The sequence below is a fragment of the Gopherus flavomarginatus genome, chromosome 2 (assembly GCF_025201925.1).
Source record: "Gopherus flavomarginatus isolate rGopFla2 chromosome 2, rGopFla2.mat.asm, whole genome shotgun sequence".
Lineage (NCBI taxonomy): Eukaryota > Metazoa > Chordata > Testudines > Testudinidae > Gopherus > Gopherus flavomarginatus.
The window spans coordinates 155249275-155277123 of record NC_066618.1 but is presented as its reverse complement, the minus strand read 5'-3'; the positions used below and the strand labels follow the sequence as shown (position 1 = coordinate 155277123).

General features: G+C 41.0%; 1 protein-coding gene across 2 annotated transcripts; it reads right to left on the bottom strand.

The window, feature by feature from the left end:
• Positions 1-5643: 5643 nt before the first annotated feature.
• MXD1 (MAX dimerization protein 1) lies at positions 5644-27839 on the bottom strand. 2 transcript variants are annotated; one of them, XM_050940302.1, is made up of 6 exons: positions 23652-27839; positions 22438-22537; positions 15253-15282; positions 9054-9168; positions 6715-6874; positions 5644-6616 (listed from the first exon to the last, which is right to left on the bottom strand). In XM_050940302.1, exons 1-6 carry the CDS (start codon positions 23728-23730, stop codon positions 6429-6431), a joined length of 672 nt encoding a protein of 223 aa, XP_050796259.1. In that variant the 5' UTR covers positions 23731-27839; the 3' UTR covers positions 5644-6428. The 2 variants fall into 2 exon arrangements, with proteins under 2 accessions (XP_050796259.1, XP_050796260.1); XM_050940303.1 differs by having other exon boundaries at positions 5644-6613.
• Between the last annotated feature and the right edge of the window lie 10 nt (positions 27840-27849).

Below are 27849 nucleotides of genomic sequence, written 5' to 3'. Positions count from 1 at the left end.
TTGTGCCTCAGGGTCCCTACTGCCTGCCTGCCATTAGTGCCTGCATTATGCCAGGTTTGCCCACAAAACACCATCCCTGCCCTAGTTTGTAAGCTGCGAACACAAGCAGATAAAGAGATGCATAAATCCATTTGGTTTTTAAAAGTAATTTGTATCACCCCACCCCAGGCAATCCTCTACCTGGCTTGAGTTAATTGGCCAATTTCTTCTCAATGCACATTTCAGCTATGACAAGAAGAGATAGCAGCATTACAAACTAGATCAGGCACAGCATTCTAACTGTTGTTTTCTAGACTGTGAGCTCCTTGAGGCCGGGATGTTGTCATACTCCCTGTTTCTGAAGCATCCTGCAGTTGGTGTGCTACACATATGGGAATAGCTTCCCCTAGAGTGAAGGCCATTAAAAGCGATTCTTAATCATGCAGTAGTAACCCTTTCCTCTCCGCATGCTTTTTCATGATTCATACTTCTCGGGAGTGTAGTCATTACTAGGGGCCCACTAAGGTCTGAATCTGCAAGCAAGGTTAACCTACTAGAGAAACAGTGTGGTTTTAAGGTGGGAAGGGATTTCACAATTCGGTCTGAGATTGCACATTTGCTAGTGTGACATGCAGCACCCAAGACTAACAGGAGAAGGAAAAAAATTTCAGTTCACTTTAGTCCCAGTGCTGGCAAATGCACAATTAGTTCTCCTTGGTTGTGTAGGTAAAAACCACAAAAACGGCACGGAGACTTGAGGGAAGGAACAAAACCTAACGCTACCTTTTAAAATATAAGCGTTATGATTAACTTCCAAGCTGAGTTTCTAAACAAGTAAGGATCTGCATTGCTTTGAGATGACCAAAGAGTTTCCAGTCCAAGAACTGGATCTTATCAAAACTTGTCTAACTCACAATGCACGTTCTAAGCAGCAAGGGTGGTATCTTATTTTGTACAGACAGACAAGGTGGGAAAAGTAACATCTTTTGTTGGACCAGCTTCTGGTGGTACAAGAGAAAAGCTTTTGAGCTCCAGAGTGCTCTTTTGTAGAGTGCCAAACCCACCAGTGTTGGAAGCTATCTAGTCGGGACTTTCCAGTGAAGTCACACTCCTGCACAACTATCCAATATGCACAGTTGCGACCCCATTGCAGAGATGAAGCCAAGCCCCCTTCACACTGTATGGCTGGAAGACGTTAATGCATACAGCCACAGTGTGTGTAGGCCCGAACAGAAGGGGAGAAAGTTCTAAACAGCCCTTCCCCTTCAGCAGTTGTTTGTGGCCCTCTCAAGCACTTTGCTCACTTCATTCTGAGGAATCTCAACTGAGGATGCTCAGTATTCCAAACTGAGGTTTAGTACAAAAAACTGGACGCAGCTCTTGGGGGACAAACTGAAAGGGAAGCCGAAAGAGTTAGTGCAGGCGACATTTAAAGGTTATTCTTCCCCTTACTGTCATTAAAATGGAAAGGGAAGGGAATAACTTTAAGCCTTTTCCACCTACTGATTTCTTGCCTCCTAGAAATTGTTTTGAAAAGTGAATAATGAGCACCCAAAAATTGTCACCTGGAATCACGAGGCCATAATGAGTTTCATCATTAGATTGCTAGTAACATTTTGACTGCCATTTACTGAAAAGTACCTGACAAATCAGTGGAATTGTTCATGCCACGAGGCATTTTCTAGTCAAACCAGAAGAACGCAGAGGATGTGTTTCTCTTTAGTAATGAAATAATTTATTCTCTAACAGTTGAACAATACAGAAGTATACATATACACAGCAAGGTCTTCTAAAACATGTAGTTTCTAAAAATGCATGTGCTAACTGTAATAAAAAGCACCATTATATGGTCTTGACACAGGATTCATAATGTGGTGGTATTTACATTAGGAACTTAACATCTGGAAACAGAATTCATATTTTCCCATCTGCTTGCTCCTCTGTTTAGTCCATTTACTATTTGGAAGACTGCCAAAAATAAAACTGATGGTTCAACAGCAGTGTTGCTAAGAGCACCAACTTGAGAAAAGGAGATAGGCAAGTTTGGTTCTTTTATCAATTTGGAAGAAAAAACAACACAAATAGAACTGGTCAAAACCCCACGTCATTTAAGGTTTGGGCACTTTAGAAGATATAGGTACTTGGAATTTTATTTTTTTTTGCAGTCATACAACAGCTATTCAGCCAACAGCAGCTAGGTAGAGCTGCCCTTCACCTGAACAACATGGTACAAAAAACCTTCTTCCAAATAAATAAAAACGAGGGATCAAGTTTATTACAACCCAGATTTTAACAAAAAAAACAAAAAACTGGCTATAGCATAGAGACATTTGAACGCTAGATGACTATTTGGGGCTGGAATTTTTTGGTGATTTCTTCCATACCACAGAGGTGTCTACTCAGCTAGCTATTCACACAGCTGTCGCATGTTTCAGTAATGCTTGGGACCGAGGTACCTGTTTCTACTAATAGACAGTATAAACAACTTGCAGACCAAGCAGCAATAAAAAAAAGCAACAGAATATACACTTTCAGGGGAGCAGATACATAGCCTGGCAAAAGCAGAATTCTTCCCAATACATTACAGTGTCAAAACCTGAAATTTGTTAAAAAAGGGGCAAAAGAACTCAAAGCTTGAATGTATTGCTAGATAGTATTTCAGATGCCTGTTTCATCTAGTTCACACACTTTGAACGAGCAAGGGAAAAAGCCACCATACATTATAACATAAGGCTCTCTCTTGGCTAGGATGGTAAGCCTAATGCACAGATTTATAGCTCTGGAGTGACACCAGATATAGGGCTCTCTTTGTTTTCAGAGCCGATAGAGAGCTGTAGTGGGTTTGGGACCGGGAGAGAGAAGTGCCTTATTAGAGAACAAAGTGCTAGTGTGGCAATTGGCAGACCATGGCCTGTTAACGTCCAGAGCTCTAAAAAGTGTTTCAGATCATCTTAAGATGTTGTGAAGTTAGTGGCACCTACAGTGCTGCTCAAAAAAGTGCTCTTTGAATTTTCATCATAAATTGGTATTAGCAATGACCCTGGAAATTCACAAGATGTGACTATCAGCACCATGAAGAGTTGAAAGCTCTGCTTTGTAGAAGAAATTAGATTCTGGGTGCTCAACACTCAGGAAAACAAGCTCAATAGGTATAAACAGTACTTTAAAGATGTTTAAGACAGACCATCATTAACACATAAGTTACTGTAATTTTTCTTCTCTGCTCTGATTATTAAGTGCAAGAGTTTCTGATTTCTCTTCCAATTGAGCATGTGCTTGGTTTCACCATTTTCACTGAAAACTTAGTTACTGATTGCAGTATTTTTTAATCTGCCTTTTAAACAAGAAAAAAGTGTGTTTTACATTCACACACATCTGTGCAACTATCAATCGTAAACTTGGAATATACGAGTAGTCCCTCACTCCCTTAATCTACAATTTTTTTTATTTTCTGCAGCTTATTTAGTAATAATGCTGGTGGATCAGTGAATTCGAGGAAAAGGCTGGCAAAACAGAGAAAAATGCTACCATTTCAGCAGCCCTGGAAGTAGACTTAGCTGCCTGAGGCTTGGGCTTGTTGACTAGCAAAGAGGACCAGAGAGATTTGAAGCTGCCAAGGATGGTCCTAGCCAACACAAAAGTGGCCTTGGAGCCCACAGTAGCAAAATTTACTGCACCTGCCTAGAGTTTTGGAAAAGACACCACGTATACCCTTGTGTCAGTTTTGACATTAGTGCATCATTTTCAAAGTTCAACATTTTCTATGCCATCAAAATTGAGAGGACCACATCCAAACAGTGCAAAGGTCAAATAATTACTGTTTTATATAGGGACAAAACACTCAATATTTCACCAAAGGGGAAAAAAAAAAAAAAAGAATGTAGTTAACTCAAAGGCACAACAATTAAAAAACACATTACGCTGAAGCCTTAAGACTCAGTATTTCTAAATTAAAAAAAACAAAACACATACAAAATACACAATTTAATATTTCAAATATACCCCTCCGACACTTTCCAAATATCTAAAGTTACTTTGCTACCTTTTTAAAGGTAGCAATATCTGCAACTCTAGGTTTGGTTTTGTGAGGCAGTTTACGCAACACTTATTTGAAGGAGGGAAAAGCCAAGAGGTTTCAAGCAAAAACATATTGAGCAAAGGACCTCAAAGTGCAGATATTCAACATTTTTTCTTGTTTACAGGTTTTGAGCTAGCTCTCTGAAGATTCTCTGCTTGTACTCAGGAAGCAGGCTTACAAATGCAAAAGGCATACAAGTTTTAGTTCAGTGCAAATCTGCTGGACATCTGAAAATTCCAGCTGTTTAAAAAAAATTTCCTTTTTTCTTTTTTTTAAACATAGCACACATAAAGAGAATATACTTTGGAGATTTTTAGCAATCCACTAGCCTCATTTCCCATCTTTTCTTTTTTTTTAAAGAGTTCAAATTATCCAAAAATAGCTTGAGGATATTTTAAGGAAACATATCTAAATTTTATATAGTTTGCTCATTTGCACTTTACAGAGTGTCTTAGTGCTTTTGGCAACTTGACTAGTTCAGTCTCATGAACTGCATTTTTAAAGACTGCAGGCAAGTGTGAAAGCCCACTTTTGTTGACCATCACTATATAAGCTACATAGCCCTTTTATATAATGAAATCGCTCAGTTGGATATTAGGGCTTCTCTGGTCACCTTGTACCAGCTGGTTGTATTATCAGAATCAAATATTGAATATTCATTGTGAGGAGTTTGCCAAGTGGGCTGAATATAAAGACCTTAAAATGTTTCGAGGAAAGAGGACTGAAGAAATGTCTCTCTCTCTTTATATACATATATTTCCTCTCTCTGTTAGCAGACCTCTACATACAAAGTTTCCAGAACATCTATAAAAGCACAAAGGCATAAGAATGTATCTCCATTACATTAATTTTATATAAAATGAATAAATACTATTTATAGATCATGTGTATTATGTACATTTACATGTGCTCTATTTAGCTTAAATGAATATGTTGCAAGGTTGAAAACCATATTTTTTGGGGAAATTATTAAGGTTTAGGCTGGCAACAAAATCTTTCATGAGCCAGTTTTAGAGTGCCTTATAATTCAACCCGGTGAGGAAGTGCTTTAATGCTAATAGCACTTCACTGAATAATTGCAGTAAGGTAGTATTAGCAACATCCTGCAAAATGTGCCCAATCACTGACACCCAAGGTTACCACAGCTAGCTTCATCACTCAGTTATTGCTAAAATTTGTAGTAAAACAGATTTGAGGAGGACCAAGCATTGCTTATAGAAACAAATGAGGCATAATTATTTTTGTGCTAAAGGGATTGAGATAATCTTTGTTCATCTCTCTGAGGTAGAAAAGAATTGTCCCAGAGATGAGAAGCAAGAACAAACTTCTAGGAAAACTTGCCTAGAACAGTAATATGCAGCTGTAATGCAATGACGTCATAATAAATTGCACTAGAGAAATAGTACCATTTGGGTTTAGGTACTAAAGAAACTGGGATGTGCAAGGCTGAAGACATCCTACCAAGATATCTGCAAGAGGTGGAGCAGCATATCCGTGTTGCCAAGGTCTTGCAGCCCAATCCTGCGAGGTGATGATTGCCTACAATCTTCCAAGAACTACTCAGAACGTCCCAAAATTGGTCCCACTGTCATTTGCTGGCTGCTAATCTGAGATAGAGTTCAATGGGGTTACCCTTGAAAGTAAAGGCTGCAAATATACAGCCCTTTGAACTTTAAGTCAATGGGAACTTTGAATGAGTTAGGTCAAGAGGACTGGGTCAGGTGGTAATACAGCTACACTACTAAAAATGCAATACCCATAATAAATAGAAGTAAGTTTCCAAAACAAGTTTCAGATTTTGCTACACAATTCTCACAGGTATCAGAGACAGGACAGATAAAATGCTCCACCCTCTACTTTTGAAAGTTTAGTCCACCCATTTCCAGATCTGTACTATGAGGAAGTTGGGTTCCCCTTTCAGATTGTTGATCAAATAAAGTTATATTTAGCCACTAGTTCTGGATATTAGATACATTATGTTGCTAAACAAAGAGAAGGTAGGACTAGAATACTAGACAATAACATCAAGGCAAAAAAAAAAAAAAAAAAAAAAGAAGATGGGGGGGGTTAGCTCTCTATTACTGCTAAAATACTCTTGGGTACTTCAAAATTTGGTTGGAATGTACAGTCTCACAGAGATGAGTTTACTGACAGAAAGAGAAGCTAGTGGATGCAATCAGACATGTGCTCCAGAGAGTAGCTTATAACCCACAACCCTATGCACTGTTTCAGGACTTAGGCAAAGCTGATTTTGCTAATGTTGGTGGTACATTAAATTTACGTGCAAGAGAATTGTGGGACGGTCCAATATACTACCTAATAAGATCCAACAGGGAAACGGCAATGGATGGAACAGCTACTGAGTTACTTCTTATAGACTGAGACAAGGCTTGTGATTGTTCTGCAGCTTTAATCTCTTAATGCCAGAGCTGGAATAGCCCTCATCACTACAGATGCTCTGCATGCTTCCTCTTTCATCTGAATCACTAGGACTGCTGCTGCTCCAGTCTAGGTCTCCCATTAAATAGTCTGTGCTTTCGACATCCACATCAATTTCTTCTGTAAGCAAAAGAAAGTAGTGTTGGAACAACCTGATAAAGCATTTTAAGGTTTCAGCTACAAGTAAAAGATATTCTTAGCCAACTGAGGTGACTTACCTCTGTCAGAATCTGAACGCTCTGAAGAAACAGTAGATCCTATACTGTCCATTCTTATTCTTTCTATGCCCAGCTTCTCCAGTTGCCTTTCCAGATGCCGTTGTTCTCGCTGCAATTGATCTATTTGGTGTATTGCTTTTCTATCATAGTCTTCAAGCTTCTGTGGGTTAAAAGGCATTGTTAGTTCTTCTGGACATTACGGACTAAGGCCAACGTTTACAAGTTCAGACACTTAAGCAAGTGGCCTAATTTTCAGACATGGGTGCTCAGCACCTTTGAAAGACAGGGTCACTTAGGTGCCTAACTATGGCTCTTTGTGACTGATGACAGGTGCTTGCGTTTGAATCTAGGTCAGCATGTTCTACACATTTTAAGAATATGTATTAGAGGTAGTTATGAACCAAAGAAAAATTTTAAAAGGAAAAAACAATTGAAGCACATCGCTCAAGTGAAAATATATCTGCATTATTACACCCTTAATTGTGCTGTCAGAGTTTCAGACTTGCTAAAGGTTTGAGGTTTGTGTTGCCATCTGTACACAGAGCATCATTCTGTGCTGTTATATGCACTGTGAGCATCTCTACTCATCTCAACCAAACAAGACTTTGGTCACCAATAAAGGCGACTGCCAGTTAAAGCTGTTTTGAAAACCAACACTAAAGGTGAAGTTATTTCAAATGCCTCACAGACCAAATGCACATTTGCTTATCCAGAGCAGGAACCCTTTGAACTCTCAAGACAACTCATCTCTCCCCTCCCCTTAACCCCATCTTACACATCACAGTACACTGGAAGTAAACAGAGTTCATTAGAATTTACAGAAGCAGACTTTTCCTATTTACTTGGACAGTGGGAAAGAAACGAAGTTCGGGTGTTCTCATGGAGTGGCCACAACAGGGGAAGGTTTTTTTTCTGCTGGGCTTTGGTGCAGAAGCCAGATCTCACAGGGCACTGTTAAGAGGTTAGGATTGAGCTATCGCTGGATTACAATTATCTAATGGCTACATGGGGATGTGTATAAATAATGCTTCCCTCTCAAAATTGTTTTTATGCAATTATCTGGCAGTGTCTCAATCCTATTAATATACATTCCAAGCCTTTGATAGCTAGCTATTTGTAATCAGACTGACGCCAACCAAGTCCCTCAGTGCCACCCCCTTTATCTTCCACTTAACAATACTATGTACTCTAAAAATATTTGATATTGCTAAGGAAAGATATCAAAACCATACAATTGAAAGTTAAATATTTGTCTTTAAAAAAAAAGCTACTGAACAGTACAAATATTAAGACAAACTCTTTGGGGCACAGATTTTATATTTGTACAATGCCCAACTGTATGAAGGTCCCAACTCAGGCCTCTGGATGCTACAGTAATGTGTGTGAGACGTAACACTAAAATCATGTCCACAGATAATTGTGATGAGAAAAAAATTTGTACACAAGGACAGAGTCTTGATTTATAACAGCCTGAGTCCACAGCTGAGCCTGTCAGCCAGTTTAACCATGTTAGCATCTCTGAAAAATGTTAATCAACTAGCATCTAAGTTACAGCATCACAATTAGCTTAGAAATCAAAGCCTTTTCTTCCTGTCAGGATGCTATTGTAAAGCTAATATTGTTATATCTTAACTCTTGGCTACATAAGAGATATTTCTTCCTTTAAACAGTAAGGTCTTTAGGTATGCAATTCATACTGATTCCATGTTTCAGTGTGTATCAGTGTTTTCCTTGAGACAAATCACAACATTGGGAGACTGATGTTTCTCAATAAAAGTATAACCCCCACCCCAACAACTTTAAAAATACTTATCCTTATAAGGTCAGAATAAAGGCTGATCTTAGCATCTGAGTCAAGATCAAAGGGTTTCTACTGTCCATAACGCTGAAACTTTTGAACCCTCTTGGGAACTTTTTCTCCCATCTCTTCACTGGCAGGAGCATAGAACTTCACCTTGCTACTTTAAGCACTGACCAGTTCAGCTACAGCTGGTGGTAAGAAGCAGTCCACCCAGCAGACACTTCTTTTTAGACCCCCCGGAGAGACAGAAATTAAGTTAAAAACTTCTAGACAGAGCTGATCTTCACTGATTGTGTCAAAGCATCAGCAGGAAATTATTTAGGGGAACAATCACTGTTACTTTCATCCCTATGCCATTTTAGTCATATGTTTAAAGATTACTTCTCTCGTTTGCAGGAGACACACTTCAGAAGGACTAAGGAACTGGTCCTGAAGCAGGATTTTATCCACAATTTATTGTCAAGCAATAGTTTTTACAGCACTTTATTCAGTAATGCTTGGCGTGCTCATTTACATGATTAAACTAGCATGAACTCACCTTTATGTGCAATTTAGCTTTTGTTAGTAAACTCAGTGTAGTATGTCTGTTGGATTCAGGCCCAAGTGGTACCAGCCCTTTCAGCTTCTCCAGACACAACCGCAGATGAGCACGTCTGTAAAATCCAAAGTTCATACATCATGCTAAATATTCATTCTGTGGTCAACAGCAACTAGGCAGGATTAGGCAACATTCAAGAGTACCTCAACTGCAAGCAGCTCTGGCAAATATAACAATCGTAAATAATACAATTGGTGACAATATCAGTTGGTAATTGAGGTTGGAAGAATAAGGATATCCATTACTTTCTATTTTTGGAAGATGAATAGTGCATCCTGGCATAATTTCAGACGCATTTTCTCCCTTAGAGCTGTACTATGATGCACTAGCATTCCAGAAACAGAGGTACAAGGGCTTGGAAGAAAGTAAGTGACAATTACACTGAGAATATTAAGCAGCAGGGGGACAAGCTGGAGAAAAATTTCAACATACAACTCGTTATACCAATGACCATCTCAGTGCATATTAAAATGCAAGAACCACATCAGTCATTAAGGTGGTATGATTAAAAATGAAAACAGGAAGAGCAACATCACATTGCACATCATGTAAAGCCCAATATATGTCAATAATGTTTTCCCTCAATCAGCACTCAAGCGGTATGTAATTTCCCTATCCTTCTGTAGACTAACTACTGTGACCACCTACTGCAGATGCTACCATGTGAGGTAAAGCAGGTACACATCACCTTATTCAACACAATCTGTTCCTTGAGTGTTTCTAGCTACATCCACTGCTGGTTAGGAAGACCTGGCAAATCGTCCTAGATCTGACACAGCTTACACTGGTAAAAGAAGGCTTTTGCTGCCATAGTTTATCCTAGTTCCCTGAATAACATTAATTATTGGCAAAAGTCCTTTTGTCAATATAAGCTGAATCTACACTAGTGTTTTTGCTGGCATAGGTATGTCAATTAGAGGTATGACTCCCCTCCCTCTCTCCCCCCAAATGTAGCTATGCTGGCAAAACTTCTAAGTTTAGACCTGATCAAACATTTCTCATGAAAATCTATAATTCTGCTTTTGTGGACCTTTCCCTTTCTGCACCATTTACTACAACAGGTTGTTTATGTCCCCATTTTTTAGCTCAGTGGTTTGAGCATTGGCCTGCTAAACCCAGGGTTGCGAGTTCAATCCTTGAGGGGGTCATTTAGGGATCTGGGGCAAAAATCTGTCTGGGGATTGGTCCTGCTTTGAGCAGGGGGTTGGACTAGATGACTTCCTGAGGTCCTTTCCAACCCTGATATTCTATGATTCTATGTCAGTGAACAGATAAATTCGACAAACAATAATGATGATCCTACAGAATAAGACAGATTTTAATGTTAAGGGGAATAGTCTTTTATATCAGAAATGGCTACTCTCAGCTACTAGAGATGTCTTCACAGTATCCACTTGCTATACCCAGTATGCAGTACTTTGAAATAAGTTTTAAGAAAAGCAACAGTTTGAAAGACTGGTTTGAGGTATTTGTTGAGCTAATATTTGATTAAGATAGTTATGCTTTCCCATCTTATTAGAAAAGCCTTTCAATTCTGAAATGTTCAACAGTGCAAAAGAGTCCACCAAACTGACAGAGCCCCACTTTTAGTTACTATATAGGGAGTACTAATACATATAGGGAGTACTAATACATAAGAACGTTCATGCTGGGTCAGACCAAAAAGTCCATCTAGCCCCGTATCCTGTCTTCCAACAGTGGTCAAAGCCAGATGCAACAGAGGGAACAAATAGAACAATTAATCATCAAGTAAGATTCCCCTGTCACCCATTCCCAGCTTCTGGTGAACAGAGGCTAGGGACATCATCCCTGCCCATACTGGCTAATGGCCATTGATGGACTCTATCCTCCATGAATTTATCTAGTTCTTTTTTGAACCCTGTTATAGTCTTGGCTCTCAGCATCCTCTAGCAAAGAGTTTCATAGGTTTACTGTGCGTTGCATGAAGAAATCCTTCCTTGTGTTTGTTTTAAACCTGCTGCCTATTAATTTCATTTGGTGACCTCTACTTCGTGTGTTATAAGAGGGAGTAAGTTAATACTTCCTTATTTACTTTCTCCATACCTGCCATGATTTTATAGACCTCAATCATATCCCCCCTTAGTCATCTCTTTTCCAAGTTGAAAAGTCCCAGTCTTATTAAACTCTCCTCATACAGGAGCTGTTCCATACCCCTAATAATTTTTGTTGCCCTTTTCTGAACTTTTTCCAATATATATTTTTTGAGATGGTGCAACCATATCTGCACGCAGTATTCAAGATGTGGGCACACCATGGATTTATATAGAGGCAATATGATATTTTCTGTCTTCTTATCAATGCCATTCTTAATGATTCCAAACATTGTTGGCTTTTTTGACTGCTACTGCACATTGAGTGGATGTTTTCAGAGCACTATCCACAATGACTCCAAGCTCTCTTTCTTGAGTGGTAACAGCTAATTTAGACCTCATCATTTTATATGTATAGTTGGGATTCTGTTGTCCAAAATTCATTACTTTGCATTTATCAACATTGAATTTCCAGATTATTTATGAATATGTTGACTAGTACTGGTCCGAGTACTGACCCCCTGGGGGCACCACTATTTACATCTCTTCATTTTGTAAAGTGTTTTACATTGGCTCTCTGGTGGTAGTATAGATCAGCCTTTTGCTGTGTTGTGCAGGAGGCAGTGTAAAGTATATTCTTAAAACCAAAGGTATCTTAAAAATAATCTGTGAATAGCCAGGATAAAAAGACTGAACAAGAAACAGCACTATGAGGTGTGGTCTTCTGAATTACAATCCAAGGTTTGTAAGTCAGCAAAGGGTTAACAGCACTTCAAATACAGACCTGACCATTAAGTATTAACTTTACATTTAAGGTAAAAAGTATTGACTGATGAGTGTTTTGGTCACAATGCTTTAGAGAAACTAGACATTTCACACAACATTCATTTCGTTGGAATAATGTCCTGGCTCCAGTCTTCCCTCTAATTAGTAGACATCTAAGTTCCAGTCACAGTCCAGCTCTGCCACGCATGCATAGGACCTTGGGCCAGTGACTCAGGCCTGGTTTTCAGCAGTGTCAAGCACCCACTGGTCCCAATGTTTTTCATAGGAGTTATGGGTACTCAGCATCTCCGGGGGGAAAAAAAGCCAAGCCCTTTATTGTCTCGCCACACATCCAAAGCAGAGTTAAGCCAAAGCTGAGAGCTTTTGAAAAATCCCACCCATAGGGTATGTTTACACTGCAAGACACCTGCAGCGAGCCCTAGTCAGCTGACTAGGTCTCAAAGGGCCAGGCTGCAGGGCTGTAAAATTGCCATGAGGACCTGGGACTTGGGCTCCAGCCTCATCCCTGGAACACTCCCCTTTTGTGGGGTCCCAGAGCCAAGTCTCCAGCCCACAGAAGCTTAATGATGCCTTATGCATTTGGTTAGAAGGAGATTTGAAACTAGTGTTGTCAAGGGTGACATCAACTGCAACTGAAGGCTTATCTGACACTGCTTCTTGGGTGCACCAACTATTTTCAAACTTCACCCCGTCATGTTAATTCCATTGACAACTGTAGCTCCTCTAATGTAGCATGTCAATATTACACAGCTGTAAACTCTAAATGCACCTTTACAAATGTTTCCTATGCCTACCTTTGTTTATTTCCCATTAGCCAGTTTCAGATCAATTGCTCTGGTGTATGCATCTCCATTCATAAACAATCCATTTAGTTAAGCTGCATCCTCATCAAAGCTATGCTACAGTAATCAACTTCCACTATAGGAGTTCTCTAGCACTTTGACAGTGGCTGGAAGTCCATATATATAGGGTACACTGTTTAGTCTGATTCTTGCACATAGGCAAATGCCCAGTTGCTTTCATACAGCAGGCATGTGGATGACAATATGCAGAGCTAGTTGTTTAGATACTCAAGGAAATGGCTTCATTAGGATATTGGGAGTGAGGATAGTTTCAAGACAAGTGAGTTTCAATACTATTCAAATGCTTTTGTTGATCTGACATTTAGGTCACATTATTTGGCAGTGGTTGCAACATAACCTGTCTTTGAAATGTCTAATTGTCATAAGAAGTTCAAATTGAGATGTTGCAATTATCTGCATATCTTGCTCTAAGCACACTACAAGTTAAACATCATTTGCACTGTAGTTCTGAAAGCATTTTATGTAAGCAAACAGAGTGGATAATCTTTACTCCTAGGGTAAATCCAATGAGGGGGCTCCGTGATGAATCCCTGCTTAACATTGTTTGCAACTTCAAAATAAGATCTCCTACCTTCAGAACAGACTTATCCAAACTGCCTTAATGGAGTTACACAAGAACTGGCTGCAGTACCTACAGAGGTATTACAACTATGGTCCACAATACTTAAGTGAGAGACTGTAGCAGGCATCAGGTTAATTTCAAAGTCACTTGTTAGATGTTAAACCCTTAACATTAGGGAGTTTGCACACACTGTGCAACAGCAAGTGAGATTCCTAGAAATCTAGAATGTCACTCTGCATGACCCTTGATTTTCCAGCTCCAGCTTCTACTTTACTTAAGCAGATTTATGCTTAAAACTTCTTTTAAAGCATATTCCAGCCTAATTTTTACTGAGTGACAATACAACTGCAGTTTTTAGATTAGACAAAATTCTCCCATTGGCAAAGCCTAATTCCTCAATTAATAAAGTTTGCTGTCAGACAACTGACCTTTCAAGTCCACTGTAATGGAGGTAATCAGATTCCTTACATTAAGGATAATGCTTAACAACGAGCCTAATTTTCATCTTAGATGTGATGTGGTATATATCTAACCAGAATTTGGCCCTAACTATCAAGTTAAACTGGTTCCCGCACTATTCAAGTTCCAAACAGATAACCAATGTTGACTACAAAACTAGTACTTTTGAACATCTGCAAAGTCCTAACAGCTTGAGATTAACTCTTTGTGTACAGAAATGTTGAGGAGCCACTTTAAAGTCTTCATAAGGCATCTAAGTGGTTAACTTTTGAGAATAGTGGCAGTTAAAAAGTCTTAGATATCAAAATATTTTGTTTCATTCCTACATGTACAACAATGGTAGAACAACAATTTTATTTAGAAAGAGAATATATTGCAAAGAAATACACTGGTTGTTTTCCTAATCACTTTTTTGATAAGAGCTTAAAATAAAAGACACTTGCTGTACTTCATTGTTTGGACAATATAAACGGGATTTCAATACAGCTATGGTGTAGTTGCTACTGCAGAGTAAGCAGGAGAGATGCAATGCATTCAGTAGTTTTTAAAAGCATTTTTTCTTTAGTTTCTCAGGTTATCAAGTGATAATTTTGTGACTCTGGAAAGTAACCACCCAAAAGCTTACACTGAACTCTGACAGAGCTAGCTAATGAGACATCTGCAATTTACATCTTGTAATAGATCATAAAAAAAGCCATACAACTACTATGGTAGCCTGGGGTTTCCCACTAATGGGAGTGTCATGCCATTTTCTTTTCCCAAACTACCAGGTTACTTATAGAAGCACCACCAAACACAAGGATACCTCACTTTACAACTGTAAGTGTTCATACACAATAGCCCTTCTCCCAGCCCCCTTCCTCCCTGCAAGAAGTATGCAGACTGAGCCAAAAGAGCTGAAAACAAACTTTAAGCCCTCTTATGAAGTTCTCCAATTTTCAAGCGTTATAGTCTTAAAAACCATGTTCCTGTGTCTTGACTGCAAAGTACATTTACCAAGATACGAGGTAAAAGGGCAGACTTAATGATGCCACAACCTCGTCAAAACAGCCAACAAAAAACAGGTTAAATTCTGAGTAGTGCTAAGGACACAGTGCAGTAGTTGATCAGATAAGTGGTCTATCTAGACCTATGTACCCTGACAGAAGGTGACCAGAACCAGAAGCTTCAAGAAAAAGTCCAAGAAACACTGCTCGGGGTACCATTCCCCCCCCTCAAAACAAAACCAACAACTTCAATAAAACTGAACTCTTAGATTTAGAGACTGCTCAGAGAATCAGTCCTGCCTGAGGATGTACCTTGCATGTCCCCCTGATATTACTGCTTCATTGAAAGGAGGATCTGGACAATCCCAGTGGGGCATGCAGGGGAATGGAATAGAAGTTAGTGCAAATACTTAATGAATCCTACAAACTCACCTGTTCTTTTCCATTTCATTGTGTGTTGACCTGAAAGATAAACAAGGAATTAGTTATTTAACGGTTGTCAGTTGCAGAAAGTACATGCACTGTGACTAAGAATATCAATGCAACAGTTTTTGTAACCATTCACTGCAAGAGCTGCAAGCCACTAATGCACTTCAGAGAAAGCTGCTAGCTACCCATGGGGACAGCAAAAAGGTTGGAGGCAATCAGGACAAAGTTAAAAAGTGTGGAGCACCACAGTATGGGTTTTCTGCCAGCAAAATGGCAATATAAGCCCAGAAAGAGCTGCAAAGCCAAGTGCATGATGGTGGTGCAAACAAAAAATGTGGTTATCTTAGCATAGGAAGAGAAAGGCAAATTGCCCCATCTTAACATTATTTGACATCTAATCAATTAAGTGTAGTTTCAGACATGCCCCTGAGTGCATTGCCAACTGGTGGTTTGGGGAGGATTTTTAAGTATTTCTCTCCCTGTTGCTGTGCAAAAGATTCACATCATGTGAGAAGCCAACTTTATATGTAAACTCCTATAAGATGCAAAGTAAGAAAAAAACCCTGAAGAGATGGAGAAAAGTTGCCTGAATTTTGTTACTCTTAGGTGGTATTTGTAATTCTTGCCTGAAAACACTGTTATATGATTTGTGTCTTTAAGAGTTATATTGCAGAATAAAATATGGTTTTAAATAGCACCTTTAACATCAGATATCCCAAAATAATGAGGTAAGTACCATAACACAACAATAATTAAACACTAGCAGACAAGTGCTTAGACAGTCTGGACACCACAACCTAATATCGAGGAGCCTTAACTTTTATTCAGATGCATCTGAAGAAGTGGGATGTTCTACTCACAAAAGCTTTTGCCCAAATAAATCTGCAATTCTTTAAGGTGCCACTGGACTCCTCATTAACTTTTATTGAATTCTTAACTTCTGCTTCCAGCTTTTCATAAAGGATGGCACCTTGAACAGTGCAGCAATGAGCATGAACCCGAGATTAGATCCCATGGCCTATGGATACCAATGAGTGATATCAATTGAACCATGTGACTTGTACACTGTATTCAATCACTAAGTCACCAGCTTTGCAGAGAATTATATCCTGAAGATCAGGTATGTGAACACAAGATATCTGTAGAAAACTTTTCCAGAAGCTAATGACAGACTATAATGCTTTTCATTTTTAAATGGAAGAATGACATATTAAATTTAAGGCTGTAGTCTAGATTGGTATTATGTTGTTTTGCAAATAATTCAGAAGTTTTTCCTTCTCCCCCAGCAAGATTTTAGGGAAACGATAAGAAAAACAAAAAATAACTATTGCAGGGTTTTCTTATAAATAAGAGGACCCAGAATAACTAAAGAGACTTAAAGTTTTCAAGTTACCGTTGACTTAATGTTGAAATGAGGCCTCCTAATACATGCACATATGCTCATGACAAATCTCCTACAACTACTCTTTAAAGCTTTAAATGAAGCCTGTTATCATTCAGGGATAGCATTACTATGTGACAGAAAACCTGAGGGAAAAACCACAACCATGATAAAGGAATGGATATATCTGAAGCCTTCCATCCTGTGCCCGAGCCAGTTTTCCCAACTGTGTTTTCTAGAGCAGTGGTCTCCAAAGTGGGGTGCACGCAAGATGATCCATTGGGGGAGGGGGTGCGGCAGCAGAAGCACTGCTGGCTGCGGGGGAGAAAAAGGGCGGCCGGAGGGAACCAGCGAGCGGGGAAGCTGCCCCTCTGCAGGCAGGGCCACCCGGAACACAGGGGCTTTAGGGCCATGGGCTAAGGGGGCCCTGGCCTGCAGCTCTAAAACCTCTTTTGGAATCCGGCCCTGAATCCTCCGGCCCCTAGAGAAGCAGGGGCAGCCGCACAGCCAGAGGCTGGAAAGAAGCGGCGCTTTCCCCTTCAAAGCTGGCTGGAGAGAAGTGGCTGCTTCTCTCCAGCAGCTGGCTGTGTGGCTACCCCTGCTCCTCTAGAGTCCTCCGGCCCATGCTCACAGGGCTGCATTCCAAAAAGGGCTTTAGAGCTGCAGCCCCTGTGTTCCAAGAATCGTGGCCATGGGGGCAGTGCCACGCTGCGCAGAGCCACCTGCACACTCCCTGCACCAAACAGGAGCTGCCCCAGGTAAGTGGTCAGCACCTCCTCCTGCCTGCCCCAGCCCTGAGCCCCCTTCTGCACCCTAACTCCTTCCCAGACCCCACACCTCACCTTGAGCCCCCTCCCACACCCTAGCCCAGACTTTTGAATTGCTGTATCACAAAGTGTTAAACCAAGATTTTCTGAAATAATGAAGAATATTCACTCACATTGCTCTAACTAAAAAATAATATTTTTTTTGTGAGAGCAAAAAGGTTTTTTGTACTGTTAAATAAATTAAGCAGATTTTACTGTTAAATCATAGAATCATAGACTATTAGGGTTGGAAGGGACCGCAGGAGGTCATCTAGTCCAACCCCCTGCTCCAAGCAGGACCAATCCCCAGATTTTTACCCCAGTTCCCTTAATGGCCCCCTCAGGGATTGAACTCACAACCCTGGGTTTAGTAGGCCAATGCTCAAACCCCTGAGCTATCCCTCCCCCCTAACCAATGCTAGGAACTTATACTTTGAGGTCACTGCAAATTATATTTTTGGTATTTTTACTCGATTGCAATTTCTCATAGAAACTTCATTCAAAGTATTTCAAAATAGCTTGATCTTTGTTTGGTAAGTTATTCCCCCCTTCCCCCTGTTTTTTAATGACATTAATTTTAACATGGCTCCATTTGTTTACTTTCAGATTGCATTATTTAAAGTAATCTGTTCTGAAATGCAAACATTTAGCTTCGAAACAAGTTTAAAAAAAGTCACAAGATATTTTGATTTCCATTAAGAATGAAAGGTCCATATTTCTTAGCAGATCATTTAAATGGATGCACATTAGTCTGACATGTAACGGAGACACAAGTTCCCCTGCTAGGGCACTGGTAAATGGCTGAAAGAGAGGACAGATGTATTTTTGATTCTACCAGTCCCTCCTCCCCCGACTCTTCTGGATAAAACCAGAGAAACAAAGAAGTTTGAGCCCTTCCTCACCTCCCAATTATGACTGCCTGAGTCCAAGACATTATAATGAACTTGTAGTTTACTAGTAGGCTGTTGTGTCATAAATAAGACATATCAATTCAATACTGTTTCCAAAAGTTACAGATGTCTGTTACAAGACTAGTTTGTTAATGGAATACATCCTCTCTGGACTCAACTGTGTCCAGGAACACTTTATGAATGGTAAGTTTTGTATTCAAAAATATAGTTCTATTAGCTAGTGAATTCTATTTTTACAACATAAACCCTAAGGTGGATAGTTTGCACATTACCATGTAGACAAGATTCTCAGCTCTTAGTGATAAACATTAGTTTCTTGTACTTGGAATGTATTCAGATAATTTGTATCTGAAGTGGAAAGGCTGAGCATAATAACTTCAAGAGATGTCAGTGTTTTGTTTGTCAGTTTCAAAGCAACATTGATAGCAATCAATTTCTGTGTTCAGAACTCCAAATGAACAGAGACCATTTACAGGAAGTTAATACAGAGAAGGGCACAGTAACCATACCTGCACTAGCTAAATGGTATCCAAAAGGGAAAGAAAGAGACAGTCTCTCTAATTGGCTACAGGAGCCACTGCCACATTTTTGTGAATAGCAATGTTGCAGAATTTCCATTCCAAAGATGCAGGCTTACCCACGCTTATGGCACAGTGACAAGTCTGCAGACCTAGCATAAAATGCCAACCTTAAACTCAATATAAAAAGATATCCTCACCTCTCTTCACCTCTCCCTGACAAACAGACAGACCATTTATTGTCCAGTATCAGCTAACAATCATACTGGTCACACAGACCTATTTATTACTATACTATTGTTAATATCAATCACATTTTAGAATTTAAATGCAGAATTTGAGCATGCAACTAGGATTACTTCTGAACTTTGATCTTTTAATGAACATCTGTTCCATTACAGATACAGGACAATGGAGGCACCAATTTCCATATAAACTCAGTATTAACTCATTGTTATGTAGGCCAGAAATAAGTTATTCTTGCTATGCTAAGACACTGCCACAATCAGCGTTAAAGGGAAACTGTCAGCGTGTACTCTAACCATCTCTAAACAAACAAACAAAAAAATAGAAGTAGCTTCAGGTATTATACATGCCCGGGGGCCACTTGCCAAACTGTGTTTTACAATCAGATGTTCCTATTTAACATATGCCTTTTTCCCCATTGCAGTGAAAGTTTCACACAAACAGGAGATAGAAGACCTAATCTGCCGGCCACTGAAGTCAGGTAGGCCTTAAAAGACTGCACAGACTGAAATTGACTATAGACAGAGCTGTCCAACAGAGTCATTGCCCATCTCTATGCCCCTGCCCAATAACATTTCAGCTATTGTAATATTAGGTATTACTTTAACCAAAGACAGATTTTGTCTTATTAAAAAGTTTAAAGGGACACTGCCAACGAAAGAATCAAACGGTTTAAAACAAGGAGTCATTTCACATTTCCTAATGAAACAGGAAATATTTAGTCCCTAGACAGAACAGCTAAAAACAGGCCAGGTTCACCCACACGATACTTAGAGATGAATTTGCTCACACTACTGTCTCTCTATTGTACTATTTCTCCAATCATTATGATTTGATCTTTACGACACTTAATGCGTACATAATGAAGAGCTCATTCTCCAATGCCAACACTGCACACCTTTCAATAGACTATTCCTGCAGGTCAGTTACAAAGTTGAGCTTTACAATCTTAACTATTAAAATGAATTGTAATTACAGAATTCTGTGAAACAGGCTGAAAAAAAATGCTGATTACATTTTCACTAGATAGATACATTAAGTAACAGATCAGCTCTTGTACTGTCAACCTCCATTTCTGAAGGATTTCTAGTGTACTCAGCTGCAAAAATCTCTCTCTCTCAAAAAAATGACATACAAAATCCTGGCCCAGATGGTTTAAAAAACAAGAGGGGGAGGGGGAAAGCATTTGTAACATCCTTCAGACATCTTTCTGTACTTCAATAAATCAAACCCTTAAAATTTCTTGAAATTTGAGAGGCCTTCCATCTGCATTGTATCTCTGTACTAAGAAGGACATATTTCACAAAGGAGTCATCAGGACTATTAGACTTTTCTCTACCACTGGTCAATATACGTTCTGTATTAGATATGCATTGAAATGATAGTCTACAGCCCAAGTATGATTCTAAACATTGAGGTTGGGACACAAACCCAAGTTCAAAGTTCACACTGAAATTCCATCCTCCTTTTGCTATGCTGTACCTAAATATTGCAGCACATATGATGCACATCACATACTGAGCTTAGGCCACTAACCATAGTAAACACAGGGTGAGTCAAGAACAGAGCTTTAACTGTGAACTTCCTGACTTCTATGAGTCTCCGTCACAGCACAAGCATTACCTAAAAAGTATCAGTTTGCATTTATACATACTACTACTAAGTGGAGGGAGTTGCAGGTACATAAACCAAGACCGGAACTTCAGTTTTAACCTGCAAGTCTTTAGGACCTACAAATCTTCACTAAAAAAAGGCTCGCAGAAGTTGCTTATCCAATTTAAAATTCAACAGCTTGGACTAAAATGAATTTGGACGGATTAAATCCCAGCAAAACATCTCCAGTACTGGGTGATTTAGCATTTTTAGCTGCCCCAAGAGCAAGATGTATATTAAATCAAAGATTAATAATCTGTAGCAAATCTCTAGATGGATTTCAGGATGAACAATAAATAAATCAGGCTGTCAAACAAAAGTGGCACTGGAAGCAAGATTTAATCCAAGTGTCAAACTAGCACCATGTCACTTTCTGCACTCAGTCATATAAATTTAGCTTTAGTTAAGAATTCCTGCACAAACACTTGAAGTGAAATTCAAAATTTTAGAAATTTTGAATTTAGCATTGCACATAAATCTTGATTTAAAGATAAGGCTCCTTCAATTTTCACATTAGCTTTAGAAAAAACATTTCTATCATGTCGCATGGCAAAATTCCACATAAGTTTTCTGAGAAAAAAAATCAACTACAGCAAAAAATGAGTTTCTGTTCTTTAGAGGTTTCCCTAGAAAGTAACTAGTGTCAAAATGTTTGACTATGTTCATGTATTACTGCAGTTAAACATGCACACAATAGTCTAAATGTATACACACCTAGCTCAGTAAGAAATATTATAAATTTTACCTTTGTGTCCATGCTCTAGTTGAAAAGTTTCATTTCACTGACATAAAAAGATATCTGAATAGGTGTGTTAAAAAATACTTCTGTTTTCTTGAATTGCCAAAGCTTGGGCCAAATTTGACAGAGGCATTACAATATATTCCCTTTACTATAAAACACATCATGCCTCATTTTATTTTTAAATGGTTTTCACTGAAACTAAATAGGACATAACCCATCAGTATTTGCAATCAAACATTAAACCACTGTGTTAATGCAGAAAAGCCTAAATCAGGGATAGGCAACCTATGGCACGGGTGCCGAAGGCGGCACGCAAGCTGATTTTCAGTGGCACTCACACTGCCTGGGTCATGGCCACTGGTCTGAGGGTTCTGCATTTTAATTTAATTTTAAATGAAGCTTCTTAAACTTTTTAAAAAAACCTTAGTTACTTTACATATAACAATAGTTTAGTTATATATTATAGACTTCTAGAAAGAGACCTCCTAAAAATGTTAAAAATGTATCACTGGCATGCGAAACCTTAAATCAGAGTGAATAAATGAAGACGCGGCACAGCACTTCTGAAAGGTTGCCGACCCCTAGCCTAAATATACAGTTGACTGAAAGCAAAAGTGAAATTGACTAGTACCTTTCCTTTCCCATGTTAAAGACAGAAGTAAAAAGCCTAAATAAGTTACTAAATGGAATGTTTTAAAAATTGGAGTTGTTAACACAAAGACTTTGTCAAGCAAGGAAAAAAAACAGACTGATAAAAACAACTTTAATTAAAAATACCATTGTATGAGGGTGAGGTATAAGTCAAAAGACACACAGCTCTGTGACAATGTTGGCTATAATCATACTAGAAATGGCAGAATTTTGCAGTACAAGCTTCTGCATAAGTCAGACCACACACACACAGATGTAAATACCATATATTTGCCTTTACCTGCTACTACTGCTGTTTTTCTTGGACTTGCTTCTCCGTTTTAAGGCATCTCTGTCCTTGTTATTGTAGGGTAACATAGAGGCATAGCCATGTTCGGCTTCTAAAAAAACAAACAGGATTTCACTGGATCACTAAGTTAGCCTAAAACAAACACAGACATCCAGGAGTATTTGGGGGTGGGAGGAGAACATATTTGAAAGGCCAAAGGTGGAAATCAATAAAATTAATTCCTTATCTGCAGATGAACAACACACACTGCCTTACACAAAACCCTCTAGGTCCAGGCAATCCATTGTTTCCAACAGGGGGATGCAAACCCACGCCATACATGGGGGAAAACCACATAGAGGGCAAGCAACATGGATTTTGAAGAGGGGATCTGGAAGATGGGTCCCTTTCTCCCCATTCCATACATGGGACTCTCCAGAACACGTTTCTTGGAGGGAACACCCCTCCATGGAAGGATCTACACAAAAAGCCAGGGCGTTTGTGCGTGGTGGGATTATGTCCCAGGAGTTCTAATGTGCGCCTGGGAGTAAGGATCTTTCCACACCCCAAGATGGACGATTGGGGGAGCAGAGCGGATGGGGGAGGGGGACTGGGGTGGGCCCCGAGGGGCAGGGGGAACAGCAGCCGAGCTAAGGAAGGGGGAGCCGGTGCTGGCTGTTCTCGGGGCGGGCGCGGGAGCCAGCGCCGATGGGCACCGCTCGGGAGAAGGGGCTGCGCGCCCAGGCTGGGATCCCGGCTCTTTTCGGTGCCGCTTTTTGCCGACGACGGGTGGGGGAAGCGGCGGCGCAGGCCGCTGGCTCCCCGGGGTGGGGGTCTTCGGTCAGCACCCCCCCCGCAGGGGATAGCTGGGCGCAGGGGAGGCCCTTCTCCTGGGAGCTGGTCCCTGGACCCTCTCTCCCCGGGCGGGGGACGGGAGCAGGACAGTGAGCAGGGGGGGGGAACGAAACCAGGCCCCGGTCTCTCCTATGGGGGGCAGGCGGGGGGGGCAGGCGGGGGTACCCCGTATCTCCTACGGGGGGCAGGCCCGGGGGGAGTACCCCGCTCTCTCCCGAGGGGGGACTGGGATCTATCGGGGGGGTCAGTACCCCGCTCTCTCCCGCGGCGGGAGCCCCCCGCTGTCCCCGCGGAAGAGGTGGGATCCCGCGGCCAGGCCCCAGGGGAGGGGGCGGGCGGACGGGCTGGCTACCGTCTCCGGGGGCCGGTACCTCGCTCTCTCCGCTCTAGGTACTCGGCCGCCTCCAGCAGCATCTGGATGTTCACACAGACCCGGGTCGCCGCCGCCATCTTACACCACTGCCGGGGCCCTGCGCTCGCCCTGCCGCGGAGCCTCACGGAGCAGCAGCTGCAACAGCCGGTCTCCACAGCCCGAATGTTTATCCCCCTCCCTCCTGCTCCGCTCTGACAGACCCCGGGCAACCAACCCCCCCGCAACCCAACCCACTGGCCTCTGCCAGCGCGGCGCTCACTGGATACCCAGACAAGTTCCGGCCTCTCATTGGTCAGCTCATGTAAAGGCCTGCCTCTTTCTATTATCCTCGCCTATGATTGGTCTTTTTGTCCATATTCCCGCCTCCTCATTATAGGCCCGCCTCTTTTCTTTGATTGGCCCAGTAGCCTTAGGTCCCGGCCCCATCCCTTAGCTACCTTCTAATTGGCCAATTCTAAGGAAGCACACCCCCCCTTTGCGCGGCCAAAAGGACAACTGCTCTAACGGCTCCGCCCCCTCTCCCCTTCGGAAGTTACGATTGGCTAGAATTTTCAGGGTTCCGCCCCACCTATTCTTCTCCAATAAACTTAGCCAAAAATGCCCACCCCGTCCTCCGTTTCTTACGTCTGATTGGTCATGAATTCCCAAAGGCCCGCCCTCTATTGTGTCAGGCTCCCCCATCGCAGCTTCAACCGTCCGTCCAGCCGCCCACTGGCTGCTTCCAACGGAACAAACCAATCAGCGAGCAGGAAGGCCAAAGAGGCGGGGACAAGGCCCCTGAGGCCAGGTGACAGGCTTTGGAGCCTAACAATGCAGGGAGGGTGCAAGGACCAGGAAATTCCAAGGGGCAAAAAGGGGTGCAAGGGGAGAAGGAGGAATGCAGGGAGGGGTACAAGGGAGGAGGGAAGGGGGAATGCAGGGAGGGGTGAAAAGGGCTGGATTTGAGGGGGCAGAGATACAAGGTGGAGATAGTATATAAGAGATAGGGAATATAGAAGGAAGATGGACAGCCCAGGTGGCTGGATGCAGTGGGGGATATAGCTGCAGACATGTGCAGTGGAACACTGATTAGACAAAACCAAAGGCTACCCAAAAAACAAAACAAACAAGCTATCCCCATCCTTTTTCAACAGAGCATCACAGGACGCCTGTGGGAGGGCTTTGGCATGATGTTTTGCAAGGCTTTAGTGCATCCCTCCCTTTCTATTATTCTCTAGGTATAGATCAGGAACTCCCAACAGCTTGTGCATAGCTAGCACTAGCCCTACAGGTTTTTGGGTTTTTTTGTTATTTTTTTGTTTGTTTGTTTTTTTAAAGAACTGGTTGTCTAGGCTGCTTCTCCTTGCCCTGTGCTGTGCTGATACGCCAATACTACCTGCTTCATGCTCATGGGCACAAAGTCAGACCCACTCTGGGGAAAGGCTGCTTCAAACACTCCTGTCACAACTGGCGAGAATGCAAAGCTGAACTATGCTGCTAAAGGTGCATACAGTAGAACAGGACATGATAGGCAAGGAAAAGGCTCCAACTTAGTAAATTCATTCAAACAATTAGCACACACTGATTGTCAGACCAGCCTCCCAAGAAATCACCTGTTACTGGGTTGCAATTTGGCCCTAAAGGATTCCTCTGGCATGAACCCTGACATATAAATATAAACAGTAGTTCAACCATTTAACTGACAACATAATAAAACATAGATTGCTGTGCATGCTTTGTTTCCATTCTTGTAAATCAAGCCATGTCCTATCATATCATGACTTCTTGTACAAAGGAAACACACAAACAACTTTTACATGATCAGAAGTGACTTGCAGGTGTTCTCTTGCCTACAGCATTCAGATAAGAGGGCTAACACTTGCCTCACTGCCCATAACCTCCACATGTAAATGAGGGACAACTACATTTCAGATCCATTTTTAAAGCAGCAATCAGTAAATGGAGCCATAAAAAGCAACCACAGAAAACAGCATTCAGATGAAGCACCAGAGAAAGGCAGGTTACCTCTGCTCTTTTCAAAGACTAGGGGGAACCTTCAACAAACAAAGACTGTCAATTTCCTAACACCAGGGAACAGCATGTTTGATGTTGCTGCTAACAGCTGAACTACCATTAAGTCACACTTAAATACTGTTTAAAGCAAACACATCTGCACAAAAACTTACTATGCCTGCCTTTTCTCCTTTCCTGCTTGCTAGCCGTCACTTTTCCTCCTATTTAAGCTTAGTGTCTTGGTCTTTTTCAGTGTCTGTATTGCCTCCAGACTCATTTTGCTATTTTTCATCTATTTCAAATATTTGCTAACTCCACAAAATGGTCTTTTCTAATTGTGCCTCTCTCCCCTCACCTATTCTTAGGTTTTTTTTCTTTTCCCTTGTATATCTCAGCCTGTTACTACCTTGTCTTCATTGATTGATTAAAAACCAATCATTAGCAAGTGTCTGGTTGTCCTGAAAAAGCTTAATTCCAGGTTGTCCTGGAACATGTCCTGGTTTTAAGATGAATTCTTCACCTGCTCATCTAAACCTGGAAGGTGACTGGTGCCTGAGGGATTCCATACCAGTGCAGAAACAAATGCTCCTAGTCCAGCACTAACTTATCTTCTCTGTGCATTAGAATCACGTGATGCTTCTCTGGGAGATCATTGTCCTGCATGTCTCACTGGGGTGTGGACTAGGACTAAAGCAACTCCAGCAGTCCATCCATAATCAATCAGTTAAGGATTTAAGGTAGTAATACTCTATTTCACATCCCGCTAACCTGACATGGCTCAGGCAGCCAGAGGGAATTTATTGGAGGTCAGCAAAAAAAAAGGCCTCTGCCCAGCTTTCTGCTATATTGTGCTAATCAAGACTTCTTGTAGGATAAAGCCTTGGAATAAAGAAACTGCCCTCACCTCTAGGCTGCTTTTATCTTTGTCATAGGCCCAGTAGAAAACTGGAATACTGCCTGAGATTAAGAATTAGGCATGAGCTTTAACAGAACATCTTCATCTCTACTGTGGTTGTGTTTTGGGGTGGGGGAATATGATCATCCTCATGTAAAACAGAATCTTCCAAATGGGAAAAAATTTCAAAAGCCAGCACAAATTATGTTAGAGATTTAGCTTTTCTACAGGCTTTAGCTGAACACCTGAAACTTATTTGTGCCTTTGAAAATCTTCTCTCTCCTCACCTAATGACTAGCAGTTCTACACTGCAGGCGGTCAACTTCCCCAGTCTTCTGTCATATGCAGTACGATCTTTATTCACTGTTTTAAACAGGCTCTGGCCTACCTTTATTTATGGGTTTTGCCTGCCCAATTTCAGATAGCAACAGTCTCCATTGCCAGGGTTCAGATTGTGCTTGGCCCGAGTGTTTTCTGCCTGCGTGGCATATTAGCATCCTGCTAGTGTTGGATCCCTACATTTATTTGTGTGGGCTGAATAAATCCTAATACTATTCTAGGTCATTGCAGGGTTTCACTTGTGACTTTAATCTGGATTGTTCCCTCTCTCAGATTAGTTGGGGGAAAGGAAAATATAAAATCATGTTTTGCTTGTCAATGGTCATGGAGGCTACAGGAAAAGATGTGATAAAATGTGAAGGCTGGAGTAGTGGAGCAGCTTTAGGAAAGGATCTCAATTGCCAAGGCATGAATACTGAGCTTGATTAAAAAGAAAACAGGTCATCTAAGGCAAAGGCCATTTGCTAGCCACGTCTTGGATGTTAAAAGGTACATGTATGCAAGAGATTTTAACTATTTGCATCATGTGAGAGTTACCAAACTTCTGATCAGACATTCCCAAAACCTCAGTCCACAAGAGGTTTAGGATCAGATGCTGGTGGTTCAGAGACAGCAGACTGGTCCCATAGACATACTGGAGAGAGGAGATGAAGAGCAATATAGAACACGATTAATATTTTTCAGGGAATGACAAACACTACTTACTGAACGAGGAAGAGCTAAAAATACATGCAGCACTTTTCCAATGTTCCTTTGCCATGTAAGTAACAATGGCATTTGTCACAGGGACGTTATGCAATCATGAATGGGAGAGGTGTACATGATTGTGAATGGGAACAGAGGTGTTCATTAGGCACTTTATGTCAAATGGGCATGTGGTCTACACTATGAATAAGTTTTAACCTACCTCTTGAAATCATCCACTGCATGTGCTGCCACCTGCTGGTATGTGTGTGAAATGGAACAGCAA

What these genes read in the sequence shown, in the direction of transcription:
- MXD1 (XM_050940302.1), bottom strand. Translation starts at nt 23,730, where the DNA reads ATGGCGGCGGCGACCCGGGTCTGTGTGAACATCCAGATGCTGCTGGAG. An exon ending in AAAAACAGCAGTAGTAGCAG is followed by an intron (nt 15,283 to 22,437) that starts GTAAAGGCAAAT and finishes TTTATCTTTCAG; the next exon opens with GTCAACACACAATGAAATGG. An exon ending in AATGAAATGGAAAAGAACAG is followed by an intron (nt 9,169 to 15,252) that starts GTGAGTTTGTAG and finishes TGGATTTTACAG; the next exon opens with ACGTGCTCATCTGCGGTTGT.